Raw genomic sequence first — 15,044 nt, 5'->3', positions numbered from 1 at the left:
CTACAAAGCCCCAATCCTCGCCACCTCTTTCTTCGCGAACCAAATCTTCGGATCCACCTCTCGATAGAACGCAATCGTGCTCAATAGCTCCCCCTTCGAGAAGAATTCAGAGGTGCCGCGCGACTGCTCATCCTCCGACCTAACCACCACCACATCCCCATACACCTTCCATCCCATACAGCGACTCGCCAGCGTATTCAACGGTAACTGATCAGCCCCCAGGTCCTCACCACGCACACCAAACCGAAACCTTCCATAGACCTCATAACACCAATCCACGTACTCGCGGTGCGTATAGAACAAGCCAACCTCTTCCGCAAACCGCCCGTCCTCTCTAACCTCAAGCTTCATGGTCTGCGTAGCCGCGTCGCAATACCACCCCGTCGTACAGGGCTCGACGGCATCGGCGTTAGCGTCTGCGTCGGTTTCCTGTTTCCCAGAAGGAGCGGGCGTGGCGCGGATCAAGAAACAGTTCGCAAGCTCGGAGCCGCGGCAGGTGCGCTGGTGCTCGATTCTGTGGTCGAGTTGGCATAGGAAGGAGCAGTAGATGGCTGCTTTATTAGGGATGAGGCAGAGCGTGCAGTATCGGCGGCCGCCGGGCTTGGTGCAGCCTGGGGCGGAGCAGAGAACTCTTGTCATGGTTCTAATTTTCGTTCTGTTCGAGAGATCTGTTTAGGTTAAGACTGGAGTCTACGTCGGATACTTAGAATGATAGAGTAGGTTTCTATCCATGACTCCTGGTTAGTAGGCACACGGATCTTCATCCCGTTGACCGCTTGGCCACAGCCTGTCGGGGTCAGTTCCAGCTTATGATGAACGTGTGTATGTCGTCATCTATATCTAATAATCCATTCGAAGTTGTCAGTATGAGAATGTAGAATGTCGGGTAATTCTATGGTCGTCTGAGGAGATTCTATGTATAGAGGGTGGTGCCGGCGTCTTATACATCAATCGGTGTTAGCCAGATATGTTTTTATTCGACCGTGTCAACCCTCTATCAAAGAGCCAGCCGCCTGGAACTGAACCCTTTAGAGTCCGAGAAACAAGGCACGTTCTAGTCGGAGAAATACGGAGCTACAGAATCCATGCTGTAGATTTGTTCCGAACTGCAGGTGCTGTACTAAACAGCAAAGTTATGAATACACAATCGGAGAAAAGGGAAATCAAGGGGTTAATGGAAGTTAAAGTGACATCAAGCCCCGAGAATCACATCTTCCCCGGAGCATGTCTCAAACTCTATAATTGTCTCATCTGGGACGCAAGGACCATCGGAAAAGAATGCTAATGCAAGGGTAATGCAAGAACGTCCACCTTGTAAGGGGCGCGACGGGATGCGTTCATCTGTATGTTTAGGTTCTTACGGGATTTGATGGTAAAGGATACAGCAGAGGCTGAAATTGAAATTACGTTCTATGAAGAGGCTAATCGATATTACTTGCAAAGGGAAAATGCAACTCACACGAGTTCAACTGCTAGTTGATTATCATCTACAAACGACTGAATGCAGTCGAACATTGCTTTCTACTAAGTATACAGGATCAGAAGCTGAAGATTTGGTTCCATTGTTAACAAGGCTCAGGGAACATGAGAGAAATGATAGCTCTAGTCTGGCTCTGGCAACATAATAGATCTATTTAGAGTCAGGAAAGCATGAAAAGATCGTCATCTCTCACCAAGAAGAGATCACTGTATGCGCCCCTCTCATTGCTCAGCCTTCCCTTCAATTCCGGAACTTTCACGGTATCACTTCCCTTGTTAAGTGTCCATTCATTTCGAAGCTCGCGAAGTATCACGCCGGCCAGCAATCCAATAGCCCTTGGTCCAAACGATGGTCTAGCAGGGCACTGGAAGGGGGTGGCTCCGAACGGCATGAAAGCTACCTCCTGAGCCTTCGTCAAACTGCTCCACCGCATCGGATTGAAGACGGCGGCATCAGGTCCCCAGATCTCAGGACTCAGATGGCATGCCTCGACATCGGCAGCGTAGGTGGTTGTAGTTTCGCTGCGCTTACTCTGCTGAAAGTCGCGATAGATTCGACGAGTAGGCGGGTAGAGGCGCAAGGTTTCGTTGACGAGACCCTCCGCCGATACGAGAAAGCTCAAACCCGGACTCAAGATCTTGTACCTATTCGGGCTGTTGGCAAAATCCACCAAGGTCTTCGTCCAGCCCTCGTGGCCTGCCTCGCGACGGAAGCCAAGCTCGAGCACCATCCGCAGAACCACCCGCCATAAAGTCTCGAATCCCGGCAGGATCACACTCAGAGGGTTGTTTCTCTCGTCCGACAAGTTGTATTCAAAAATGGCCGATAAAGCTTCCTGCAGGTATGCATTCTCCTTGAAGGCAGGGACATCGCAACCTTTTTTGGCGGCTCCCCAAGTGCAGTTGATTGCATCTGCCAGCTTGACGAGCGCGGCGTCGGGGACTTCGAGCACGTGCTGAACAGTGCTGAAAAGGCTCAGGAAAATGAAGCGCAAGGTCAACGATTGAACCATGGTTGTCAGAGGCACGAAGAGTCGATGGGAGCTAGATGGTATGGGTGTATCTAGCCAGCGCCTGGTGTTGTGACCGATATTGTCCGCCAAGGTCTTCCATTTGCATGGCTGGAGCAGCATAAGTCCTCCAGTCAAGTTGGTAAAGAGCTGCGAAAATTGCGGATCGGTAGTGGTGAAGGCATTCTCGACACCAAATACAATACGAAGCTTCTTGTTGTGTTTTGCGCGGGACTCCAGGGGCGTGAGCTGATTGTCAATCTTCCTGAAGGTCGTGGCAGAGATGACCGAGCGACATTCCTGGGGGTCTTTCACAACGTTTCTCTCGCTTTTGGAAGAGGAAAAGGACCGTCCATACAGAAAGCATGCGATGAAGAGGAACACCCAAATGTAAAGGAAAGGGCCCATCAATTCCTTCATGATGCTGAACGGTTCCTGGGTGATTCGGGTCATCTCCAGATAAATCGAGAAGAGTGAGAGCAGAAGTCCGAGAAGGAGGCCTGCAAGAGCAGACATTGTGTAAGAAATTTGTAGGGATGGACAGTGAAGACAGCGCCCTGTTCTTTGAGAGAGACTCAGGTAGGCAGGTATACAATCGGGGACTGTCCAATCAGCGCCCGATGCACGCCCTAGCGGCTCTTAAGATTTTCTTCACGCAGTCTGGGTCTTCGGGAAACTCCTGTTTGTGCTTCGGTTAGTTGCCTTCACTTGTTAGTGGGAGCTGTAGTGGACCGTATGGCTACCAAACATGTCCTCAGGGTTGTGCAAGAGATGTCAGCAGGCCAGAGTGCCTTTGTTATATATTGATTCTGACCACGGGACTATCCGGTAGCGTGCATGCCTGTCTAGATACATGTTCCCTTATCTAGAACGAACATCAGCAATATCATGCATAATCCATTTGTTTGCAGGTCTGAAAGCATCGTGAATTAGGTGCGCAGTCACCATTCAGCCTGTACTACCTGGAAGTGGTTGGCCTGTAAAGTGAATCTGTAGATTTCTTCCGGTACGTAAAGACCTATGAGGATCACCAGTGATAACTGTCTCTTACTAAGACTATTCTGGGATACTAATTATGTACATATCTGTACATACTAGTTCATATATACTAGCCACGATTCCCACGGGATCTGGTTCGCTGATCACGATCGGAACAAAGAATATCCTAGCCACATGTATTAGCTGTGATGTAACTAACCGAGGAATTAGGGACTGGAACTTATCATTGTCACATGGAAATGAGGACCGTTGCTGGAGACCTTTCCGATCATCGAGATATGGAACAGATCGGAGTTCTTGAGGTGCCTACGATGACGGCAATGGAAACCTCGAACCCAGGGTGAAAGAAGCCATGTGAAGCCAGAGGAGAACTGCTCGAAGGATGAAGATGGAATAATGGATTTGCAGGACGTAGAAGCCGATTTGGCCCAAGTTCAATTCTAGTTGGTCGGAAGCGTTTGTCGCTCGGGATTTCGGTCTTTAAGGAGATTCTTTCGTTCACGATGACTTCAGAGTTTCCTATCTGAGGGACATCAGGTCTTGTACGTTCGCCACTTGATCTCTGCTGCCTGGTTATTCTTATCTCATAATGAGGACTGAGGTAGACCGTTCGACGCTATAACGCTCGGGAAGACTAATGCAGCTAATTTAGTGTGACGTCCATCCAGGCTGCTTAATTGCACGGTCCACTCCAACTACGGGGTTTGACAGCTACCTAGGGCATTTGAGATAGATAATGGAAGCTTCTGGTTTCACTCATCGCATTCCATATCATCAAATACCGAATCCTTAAGCATATCCCGTCGGTGAGAATACGGCTCGCTCACCACCAAACACCGACGCCAGTCCTTCCTCAAGAGGCAGCACCTGTAAGCCACGCCTACGAGGCTATTGGTGCTGCGAGAGCGTAACCAATCAAGATCCAAGGAGGGGCTGGTAACAGAACTCCCTCTATCGGTTTCTGGGGTCCTCTCGTTGGCTGGAAATGTGGAGCTTCGCTGGAATGGCGGCGTCTGGACAACCACAGCAACAGCTTGAGGCTCGCAATTCCGAGAATGGGATAGCCCAACGGACCCGGACAACCTCTGACATGTTGTCCGGAGGGATGAACGTGTGTTTGCGAGTGTGTCAGGGATTTGGCTTTTCCGGTTTTGCTGCCCATGTTGAACCCTCTGAAGTAAACTGCAAAAGGTTTCCGTCGTCTCATGCCCCAACGGGATAAGTATTGACTTCCGATGAATGCAAAATTATGCATGGCAATGCGGAGTCATGACATCTTTGGGCAGGAACCAACTAGTCAGAGCCCTAGAATCGGTCCTGTTGAGAAGAGGATAAACTTCTTAGCGAAGTTTCAACATCATCGCGTTGGGTTCTTCCGGTGCAGACTTAGTCGAGACTCCACGTCCACGGGTTGACCAAGCGAAGCGAACTGACTCAAACGCGGTGAATTTGACTTTGCTCTTCTGCAGCTGAGAGGCTGTGACGGTGGAACCCGGGGAGGAATGACAAAGACTGAAGGACTTGTCGTCGTAGTCAATGACGTCGAGACCTTCTCTCCCCGCCTCATCTCTCAACGAGCGTCGGACTTTACCGCCGTGCTGTCTTAATATGGCACTTTTACCATTTTCCAGATACTTTGGACTGTCGTCTCGGCTATATAATTTGAATTGTCGAAATTTTCCCGCGAAGGCCTCGACCCCTCTCGATTCTAACAAAGAGTCTAGGGACATACGCCCCGTGGCTTGACAAGGACCTCTGGCACCCGAGCAGATAGACATGGGCCAGTCCAGGGACGCAAGGTTTGCCAGTAGACACTGTTGCCTTTTTCTCTCGTGTTGCTTCCCTTCGCTTGTGACTTGCAGCCGGACGAGGAACACTTCCCACAAATCATCGGACTCGAATTAAGCTTCCCCAGGGACGCTCGGTCTTCTGAAGACCGTATAAAGTGGGTCAAATCGATCGATTCCATGGCATTGGAACGCCAGATCCTTAGAATGAATCCCTCCCCGCCACCATAGCCCACGCCGGGCAACGCCGTCGACCAAGCAGACGACGAGAATGCGAATCTTGCGCCGGGGTTTGCCACGTTCGACCCCGGAAGAGGAATCGGCCGGTGATTGACAGCGATGGACCCCTCGGTCTGGAAGCTTGGGACTTTGAGCTTTGATTCTGGACGACCCAGGCCCTTGGGTACTTCCGTTTTTGGAAAAAGGCTGCGATCTGATAGCCTCCGGGGGTCCCTTCTCGGCGCCTATATAGCATACAGGACACCCCTGGCTTTTCCAAGGTCTCCTTCCTCAGAAGTCCAGATACAAGCCATCCAGGCACATGCATATTCTTTCTTAGTCACAATGTCCCTTGGTCCAGAAGCCTCTCAATTTCCGGCAATGGTCCGTCGCGGACTGCCTCGTTTAAACCCTCGCATTCCTCCCATCGCCAGCAAAGGCTCCGGCCCCGGCAAGCTGGCCGCGATCTCGCAAAGCAAACTCCAGCGAGAATCCATGTCCCACTCGCCAGACCTCCGCCGATGTCTCGGTCATCACGACGTCTATCGCAAGTCCGTGAAAGCGGCACAAGAAAATGCCAGGCAACGCATCGACGCCATGAGCGGCGAAGAGGAAGCCGTCTCGGGCGAAACACCCATCAACACGCCTAGAGATGAGACTCTCATGCCTCATTTCCGCGCTCAGATTACCAATGCCGTCAAGGCAATGGTTCGGCGCCGTTATCCAACTGGTGCTCCGGAAACAACAGAACCCAAAGTACAGGAGCCCAAAGTACAAGAGATCAAGCTACAAGAAGCCAAACTGCAGGCCATTCCAGTAGTAGCTCAAGGGTCGCCGAAAATGGTGACGGTTATCAAGAGAAGTCGTCGTCACGCATCCTGGCTTCTACCGGGGCGCAAGAATCTCGCGCAGTCGAGCCAGCTGATCGCACCGAACGCTGCGGGGTGAGAACAAAAATCTCACTGTTCTTGCCATGCATATCCATCTGCGAGATAACGTTTCATGTATTACCACGACGACCTACTTTTGACGATCTTTCTACGACATGATGACGGATGACGGGACGGTTGCGATTTACGATACTTAATGACTTTGCTTTCCATGTACATTCCACTTCCGAGCATTTGCTATGGCATGTCCTCAATATATGCATCATACTCTATATATCACATGTCCCAATTTTTATGGCTTCTTAATAAAGTTTCGCAATATCTTCCCACGTAGGATTAGCGCAGTATGGAGTAGACAGCGCAGAACGGCGATCCACGCCAGCGACGAGTAGAACCATGATTGCCATTCACAATAAAGTTTCAGTCAAGTTGTCTTCCCACGACGATTCGGTATCTGAAGAGCCAATCTGACAAAAATGTAAACCCCAGACAACGAAATCAATCGTCCAAGTCCGGTCTTTAGGGCAACGAGGCACCCGATGCAAACCAGCCAAACACACCCGAAACAGGCAACTCCATCGCAAGTTCTCTGGAGAAGCGCAAACCACAGAAAATCCCCGATATCCAACGATAACTGCACAACCAATCTGCGATCTTCTACAGACTCACTCTATACACATCTTCACTTACCTACTTATTCATCGATCCATCACCTCCTCACCATGTCTCAACCACCCAAACCGGCCCCGCCGAAACAACAAAAACCGCAATCCAAAACCCACTCCCTCACCTTCGAGAAAAAGAACCAAGACATGATCAAACTCCCCAAATGTAAGCTCTCCCCTACCACCCATCCTACCTTACCATTCCAACCTAACAAACCCTTCCTAGACGCGCGCGTCCAAAAACGCCCCATCCCCCACGCCCCGATCGCATCCCCCTACGCCGGCTCCAACGTCCCAAAGACCGTCTACGTATCCACGAAATCCCCCTTCATGAGCGCGGTGAAGCGCGTCCAGAAGCTCCTCCGCCAGGCGGAGAAACGCGCCACGGCGTCCGTGGAGCTGTCGAACAGCAAGGTGCGCGATCGGCAGCGTCTCGCGCAGGTAGCGCGGGCCGGAGAACAGGTCTGTCAGGAGGAGGTGTTTGTGAAAGCGACGGGGCGGGCGATGGAGAAGGCGTTGAGCGTGGGGCGGTGGTTTGAGGAAAGGGGGGAGGAGTATACGGTGCGGGTGAAGACGGGGAGTGTGCTGGTTGTGGATGATGTTGTTGAGGATGAGGAGGCGAGGAGGAGGGCGGTTGTTGATGATGAAGGGGAGGAGGGCTTGAACAAGGTGCAGGGGGGTAAGGAGGGGACGAAGAATACTGGGAATGAGGATATGGAAGGGGATGCTGCGAAACCGCGGTCGAAGACAGCGGCGAAGAAACGGAAGCGCACGGCCAATGCGGCGGCGAAGATCGGGGAGGACGAGGAGTTGCCGGAGACGAGGACTCGATGGGTCAATATGGTTGAGGTCGCGGTGGCTTTGAAATGAATGGCACGAAGGCAAGGTTAAGGATCTCGCAATGCTCGCACTCGGCTTGTGCGGAGCGTCTACCTGGTACGGCTGCGGCGCTGCTTTCTTGAAACGGAAAGTTTTATGCAGCGATGAAAGCGCACATCTCTGACATTGAGTGGGCATTGTCTGCCGTCAGGGGCTTGATATATCGAGTTTCAACGGACTTGACATCGTCGGCGTGCGCTAAAGATGTGCACTCTTCAGAGGTCGTGGTTTCCTAGAAAACACCACATATCCGATGATTGATATTCACAAGATGAGCTATGTCCATTGCCTAACTGTGGTGCAAGGACAAATGCTCATCAGCCATGATTATGGGAAAACACCCGGTGTCTTGAACCTCGGAACTGTGGGTTACATATAGAGTAATGTACCTTTTATATGCTAATGCGATATAAGCAAAGCCAAAGCATCACTGCAAGAGACAGGATGTTCAAATCTGAATGAGAATATGACTTGCAGGTTGCAGGATATGCAAAACATTCATGCGAAGCTGGACTATGTACAAATATTAGAGATAAATCCAAAGATAATTAGAAAGCACAATAAAAACAAAAGCGTGTATCAAAAGCTGCTCAACCGATATCAACCCTTCTAACCCCTAAACCACATCCCACTATCCGGGTATTTCTTGAAAAGCATGGGCCAATCAACCCATGTTGGATGAACACAGGATATTCCAACGAAAGCTGTCGTCAGTGATGAAAAGTAGATCATAGAAATAGTCATTCATCGCTTTGGAACTGCCAAGGGAAGTGATGCTGCTATGATAAAACTAATACACAAAGGCGGGCGAGCCTAGATGACCTTGATCTGCCAATGAGAAAGAGACATAAACATAGAAAGGAAAAACGAACCGGCCTCTGCTGCCAGGAAATCGTAACTGGAACAACATGACGTCTGCGGAAAATGATACTTGGGAACTAACAGAAGAGAAAAAGGGAAGGATGAGGGAAAGTCGGGCAAGTTATGGACAATCATAACTGCAAAGGCAAAAACAGTCTCAGCGAGGATAATAAACAGAATGTGAAACCCCAGAAAATCCAGTATAAACTCCGAGTTTGGGCATGTAACAAAATACAAAAGATAATAGAGTCCAAAAATGAAAATAGAGAAGGATCGAAGGTATTTGAAAATGTCGTCAGAGAGCATCTCTTGCCCAACAAGAGACGCTGCTCGAGCTCAATCACTGAAGGACGGCCCAATCATTTGTCCATCTTTTGCCACCCATTCAGGTAGGCCATTAATCCTACCCCAAATAGCACTACTCCGAGCATCGACGCGTATGGACTTGACTGTGCGAGGACATCATGCCGATGCATCTGTGTGGCAAAATTCGGAGGAGGAGATTCAATATCCTTCTTTGGCGACAATGGCACGGCATCTGCCGATTGTAGGTCAGAGTCCTTTGCTTCATGGCCATTCGCATCTTCCCTGATGGGCGAAGCCTCAAGGGCATCGGTAGGATCTTCTTGTTGAGCCACAGGCTTGTTGCTAGCTGCAGACTCTGCGTGTTCTCGTCGGAGCGTCTCGATCATCTCGCCCAAGGACTTGCGCGTTTCAACCGTCTCGGTCTCCGCTTTCTCCGCACGATCTTTGAACATGGAGACTTGTTTTCTCATCTCCTCCATGTCAGCCATCATCGCCTCGAGGCGATGTTGCAATTTGGTCGCCTGATCATCGGCCAAGCCTTCGCCCTCAACGGGTTCCCGTGGACTCGGTGCGGCTGATGTCTCATCAGCTTCGAGCTTTCCGGGGCCTTGCTTGTCCGCCAAGTCACGTGGAGCGTCATCAGGCTGATCATCAGACGATGCCGCGCGATCAAGTTCTTGACTCGCCTTGCCTTGGATCTCCAAGTTCCGCGCCCTCTCTTCTGCAGATTCACGAGCATTGCGCTCCTGGAGCAGCAGTGCCTCGAGTTCTTTCACACGAGCACCTTGGCTATCAAGTTCTTTTCTAGTAGACGCAAGTGTTTCAATGAGAGATATGATTTGACTCGAGTCGCGCGAAACAGGCGAGTTTCCAGCTCCTAACTTCGGCTTCTCAGTCTCCGTTCGCTTGAGGGGCGACAAAGAATCAGTGCCGTTTCGCGGCAGCGCATCAGGCTTCTCGGGTAGGGGCTGTTGAGGTGGGGGCGCTGGAGGGTCGGAGAATCGTGAAAAGGAGTCGACACGAGGCATTTTTGGCCGCCCGTTGACCTGTCGAGAAGAGGTGCTCTCAGGCGGAGAATGCTTGGGCTTTTCTTTTTCTATATGACCGGGCTTCATGATTGTAGTCAAAAATTCGTCCGTTTGGCGAAGTTCCTGGGATTGTTGTTTGGCTTGTTTCATCTCGCTCTGAAAAGCACTTAGGTTAGAAAGCGGATATTGAGGAAGGAACGATGGGTCTTATACCGTAAGTCTTTTGACAACTTGTTCAATAGATATCGGAGAGTTCCAGTAGTTCATCTGACGCTGCTGTTGCAGCGCATTGAACTGACTACTAGCGGCACTCTGCACACTCCGGTTGCTCATGGTACTCCCCGAGCGACCTCGGAGATGTGATAGTGGCTGGCTCAGGGGAGAGGGGAGAAGCCCACCCCCAGACGCAGGATCTAGGTCACCAAGCGTGAGATCAAGAATATTCGGTATCGTGCCATAAACCCCCGCATGTTCCACTTTAGCGGAGACCTTGTGGTGAACAATGGTTTTCTGGTCTTCACTGACAATGTCGATACCCAGCTCGAGCGTATCATTTTCGCGGAGCTCGTGGGGCTCTGACTCGCGGTTCTCCGGAGACAGTCGCTGAGTATTAACAAAGGTGCCGTTCGACGACTTCACATCTCTGATCCAGATCTTCCCAGATTTATCGGCCCATATTTCGGCATGCTGCCGAGAAAGAACCTTCGAGTCGAAATATCCGTTGACTGGGGTGGGCACGGTCTTCGCATTCGTTTGGCGACCAATTCGCAGAACATCAGGGAAATAAGGGACATTGATCTGTTTCTTTTCAAAAGTGCCGTTCATGGGCAGCAGCGTTAAGATGGCGGGGGGCTCTCCGGATGGCGCGCTCCCAGCGCGGACGCCATTTTGCTGAGAAGATTGAAGCATATGCTGAGACGGAACAATAGAAGGTTGTTGCATCGCAGACATAGTAGAGGCGGCGACAGGCCCCGAAGAAAAGGCCGGCATCACCTGAGGACGTGCGTTACTCACACCAGAGACCGGTTCCGATTTGGAGCTGGGCCAGATGTTCCTCGATGATTTCTTCTTCGACGACCAAGTAGCAGATTCAGGGTTCGTCGATTGTCCGGCATTAGTATTCGGGGTATTTGTGGTTACAGTAGACGTAGAGGAATTTGATCCCAAAGAAGAAGAGGAATTCGATCGCTGAACGGTCTTCCGTGGCATAAACATTCGAGAGACTTCATCCGCGTTCATCGAAGACAGGGCTCCTTGTCCTCCGTTGCTAGAGTCGTACCATCCCAAGCGAGGCCCCGATTGCACACTAGGCGGTGATGCCACAGCAGTCATGGAGAAGGGGCACCGAAAATTGTTTGTTGTTTGTATGTTCGACGGCCGTTGCAGGACTGTCCTTATCTCATCCAGGCAATCGCGAGTGAATGAACCCCGTAAATAAACAGCGCGGTCGGGTATATGAAGGAAATATAAACGTCCAAGGAAAGGTCGCCTCGAGGTTTCGATCGGAAAGAGTCTCGAAAAGGGGCGCGAAATGCAGCGTCTGGTGCGCCCAAACACACTTTTCCCGCAAGTCTGCCAACTTTGTTGCGGAAAGTTACGTTAGCATTTTCCCGTTGCCGCTAGATAAACAGGAGACCTCCGGAGGGTGGTTGGTGGGAAGGACGACGCAATAGATGGCACTCATCGCAAGACTCGGGTCGATGCAGTAGACATACCTCCGAAGCACAGATACAGACGATGGAAATCAAACGGATGACGAAATGATAATATGTGGCAGTCCTCGGATCAAGGAGGTATGCAGACTCAACCTGAGAAACTAGCGACCGACAGGCTGTCCGCCGGACAACTAAGACGAAACTGAGGCAAGAAATGGCCTTACCCCCTTGCACGGGCTTGGTAAGCCGCCAGAACAGCAATAACACGACACTCGGGGGTCAACTGTTCCAGGACACAATCGCATGGGTGGCCACTGCAGGCGGGAAAGAGGATCAGCTCACGTCGCTCCCTAACTAGCCTCAGGCTCACACTCACGTGAGACCCCCCGACTTTGGGAGGAGGCGCGGCACGTGTGCGCTTATGTAATGTGACGACTTCCCGATCGGGTAGGCGGTGTCAGGTGGCCCTCGGAATGGCCTCGGGCCTTCAACCGTTCGATGGGGCCGCAGACACTGGAGCTTTCCTGTCTGTCTGTCTGTCCGTCTGCAAAAGCCCGTTGAAGAACGGAAGTCAAGAATCAAGCAGTCATCTGCGGGTCTCATCTAGCCGCCGACTCTCCTACCTTTTTGAATTATCTTTTTAGAACCTTTTCCTACTTCAAGTTTATAAACTTTCCAATATGCCTGTCGTTGCGGGTCCTCCTCAAGCGCATGGTCCCTCGACCCTCGAGAAGAGTGAGTTTCAGTTTCCCGAAACATGCTTGAGAGTTGTCTAATAGCGCGATGGTGCATGTTGCGCGCATATCATGGACATCGATACTCTGCTATTCTACTCTGAACATTGAAAATGGATCTGACTAACCCCTCCGCAGTGAAGATGGGTGCTATGATGGGGTCGAGTAAGTTTACATCATATCCGCTCAACATTTGATAAATTCTAATTCTCTTTTCTACTTAGCCGTTGGTGGTATCATGGGCTTTATCATCGGTATGCTGCTACAGGCATTCAAGTATGCGCTTTGATAGTTGCTTACAGACCCCAGGAACCGTCACCATCTTCCAGTACGGTGCTGGACCTAACGGAATTATGCGAACTCTGGGTAAATACATGGTTGGATCTGGAGCCACTTTTGGGTATGTCTACCATTTTGGCTTCTTTTGTCGAGCGAACTTGCTAGTATTAAAGCATTTGCTCTGCTTGAATTCGTCTTTGCTGACCCAAGTAGTCTCTTCATGTCCATTGGCAGTGTCATCCGTACCGAAGGACCTCACAACGATGCCTGGCTCCGCGCTCGGGGACCCCCGATGATGCTCCCCCGCCAGACCCCCCTGCGACGCGACTAAACTTTTGATTCTATGCCCTTTGCGTGCTGGGATCAGCAGTCGATTTACCGTGGTGGGCTTTTGTACAATAGTATCTATCCCAGGTTGTATCTTCACACAGCTTCGGGATAGATGAGGGAGAACGCGGTCGATGACGATTGACCCATGGAGGCGCTGAGAGATTAGGACCACATAGGGCCCTATATAATGTACATATATTAAGCATCGAAGCGTGGGGTGGATCAAGCTTGGTTATGTGACGTCTCTCGGCGTCTCAACAAGCTAATCATTTAATGAAGGATGACTCAAATTTTCGTGTAAGGACGTAGTAAATTTTACGGCTAACTCAAGAAAGACGGAGAGCGACTCGCACAGGGGGGTCTCGGGCAGTCAGTACATCACTCACGGCACAAAGTTTAACCTCTGGGTACTGTCGTGTCTATTATATACATTATGGTGCATCGGCATCGGGAACGAGTCTTTCAAAGGCGTTGTATATGATGCTCTCAAACTCCAAGAAATGTACTTCTTCGGTGATGAAGAGGTAAGCTTCATGGACCAATGGACTATGTCTGAACGTTTATTGGGACGGCCGTTTTGATAAGTCTCTGAGCTTCCGGCAATGAATCTTATGTTTATCTATAATTTAGTGTATGAAAACTTCGGAGAAGGGATATATTTTGTGATGATTATTAAAAACACTGCTCAGTGTTTATGCTTAATAGCGAAGACCTTCGAGGGTTTACTGCGCGGGTCTTGTCCTAGTATATACCTTGATTGTGATCATTGGAAGGGCCTGAATCAGTTTCCAAACCACTAGTTGTTCGGAATATAAAGGTATAGATTTGCAGGAGTGCCATTGTAATAGGAGCAATTGGTTAGGGCTTCTAAATTGCGGTCTGTTTCTGAAAAGCTTGAACATTCGTGTATCTAGATTCTTGCTGAGGCCTGTAAATGATATAGTTAATCTACCACAAATTGGACAAAATGACACCAGCTCATTGAATTCTCGCTAGCTGTCTTTCCTTATGGTATTTTGTGTATTGACGGTAACTCATTTTCGGTCATTGACCCTTCTATAGTATATATGTAACATTGCTCCGAAGATTTCAAAACATTAAGCGTCAGGGAACAGTCTTATAATTATACATTGCTCATTCAAGATGAGCCATCCGTCTAATGTAGGTAAATATTGTATGGATTCCTGCAAGTCGTCAAGCTCTTTACTAAGCACCACACTTTGTGGCCATATCGAAATCGACATTAAGCTTTTGAATTGCGGACCAGGAAGTTGAATCGATTTATACCCCGATGTCGGATGCCTGAATTGTGCAGTTCAGACATGACCTGCGAACAGGTCTCTATCTTGTGGACCTGTATGTCGTGCACCGGCAATACGTTCCACAAGAACCCAATCACCTGACCATGCTCCGTCAAATATCACAGAGATCGAGGTCCAATCCCATGGCCTTCGATCCGTCGGTATGCCGCTGTTTCCCTTGGATCTCCCAGTCGAAGCAAGCAAATTTGACAACGACCTTATGATTTGGCCTCGTGAATCAGATTCGGAGCCTTTCTCCTAGAACTCTCTCGCAGTAGTCAAGGTAGACACCATGCCACAGATCCTAAACCCCCGATAATTGAGTCCGAGTCGTGCGAGCAAAATGTGGTCGACCGGTCCTTGCATCTTCGGCGATCATTCCATTGTTCCAAATCACCAGGAAGTTGGAGGATTCTCCACCAAAGAGGGACCAAAACGCATGTCCTCGACGTCGTAGAGACTTGGCCCAATTGTGAAGAGTTTGGTCAAGCGCCGCCTGCCAGGAGACCGAAAAACCTTTGACCTTCGTCGACCTTTGCCTAGAGCAGTTCGAACTTGGGGGTGGCGCTTGCACTGCTAATGGCAGTGCCGAGAACATCCTAGAAATCTAGACCATTCAATA

The 15,044-nt window shown here is 50.1% G+C and overlaps 6 protein-coding genes across 6 annotated transcripts; 3 read left to right on the top strand and 3 right to left on the bottom strand.

Moving 5' to 3' along the window:
- LDX57_001081 (uncharacterized protein) lies at positions 1-639 on the bottom strand (the record flags this gene model as incomplete). Its single annotated transcript, XM_046082724.1, has 1 exon — positions 1-639. The coding sequence occupies one exon, from the start codon at positions 637-639 to the stop codon at positions 1-3; it is 639 nt and encodes a 212-aa protein (XP_045938681.1).
- Positions 640-1,486: 847 nt separating this feature from the next.
- LDX57_001080 (uncharacterized protein) lies at positions 1,487-3,005 on the bottom strand (the record flags this gene model as incomplete). Its single annotated transcript, XM_046082723.1, has 1 exon — positions 1,487-3,005. One exon carries the CDS (start codon positions 3,003-3,005, stop codon positions 1,641-1,643), a length of 1,365 nt encoding a protein of 454 aa, XP_045938680.1. The 3' UTR covers positions 1,487-1,640.
- A 2,681-nt stretch (positions 3,006-5,686) lies between these two features.
- Positions 5,687-6,442, top strand: LDX57_001079 (uncharacterized protein; the record flags this gene model as incomplete). Its single annotated transcript, XM_046082722.1, has 1 exon — positions 5,687-6,442. The coding sequence occupies exon 1, from the start codon at positions 5,840-5,842 to the stop codon at positions 6,440-6,442; it is 603 nt and encodes a 200-aa protein (XP_045938679.1). The 5' UTR covers positions 5,687-5,839.
- Positions 6,443-7,106: 664 nt separating this feature from the next.
- On the top strand, positions 7,107-7,919 carry LDX57_001078 (ribonuclease P subunit p20 family protein; the record flags this gene model as incomplete). Its single annotated transcript, XM_046082721.1, has 2 exons — positions 7,107-7,215; positions 7,276-7,919. 2 exons carry the CDS (start codon positions 7,107-7,109, stop codon positions 7,917-7,919), a joined length of 753 nt encoding a protein of 250 aa, XP_045938678.1.
- A 1,229-nt stretch (positions 7,920-9,148) lies between these two features.
- LDX57_001077 (putative cytoplasm to vacuole targeting Vps64) lies at positions 9,149-11,455 on the bottom strand (the record flags this gene model as incomplete). The annotated part of the gene is made up of 2 exons (XM_046082720.1): positions 9,149-10,279; positions 10,337-11,455. The coding sequence occupies 2 exons, from the start codon at positions 11,453-11,455 to the stop codon at positions 9,149-9,151; spliced, it is 2,250 nt and encodes a 749-aa protein (XP_045938677.1).
- A 1,003-nt stretch (positions 11,456-12,458) lies between these two features.
- Positions 12,459-13,122, top strand: MGR2 (MGR2/ROMO1 family protein; the record flags this gene model as incomplete). The annotated part of the gene is made up of 5 exons (XM_046082719.1): positions 12,459-12,513; positions 12,651-12,677; positions 12,737-12,766; positions 12,822-12,912; positions 13,005-13,122. The coding sequence occupies 5 exons, from the start codon at positions 12,459-12,461 to the stop codon at positions 13,120-13,122; spliced, it is 321 nt and encodes a 106-aa protein (XP_045938676.1).
- Positions 13,123-15,044: the final 1,922 nt, after the last annotated feature.

This window comes from Aspergillus melleus (assembly GCF_016097325.1).
Source record: "Aspergillus melleus strain CBS 546.65 chromosome Unknown contig1, whole genome shotgun sequence".
NCBI lineage: Eukaryota > Fungi > Ascomycota > Eurotiomycetes > Eurotiales > Aspergillaceae > Aspergillus > Aspergillus melleus.
The sequence above is the reverse complement of the archived record's forward strand: the minus strand, read 5'-3'. Positions and strand labels throughout refer to the sequence as shown.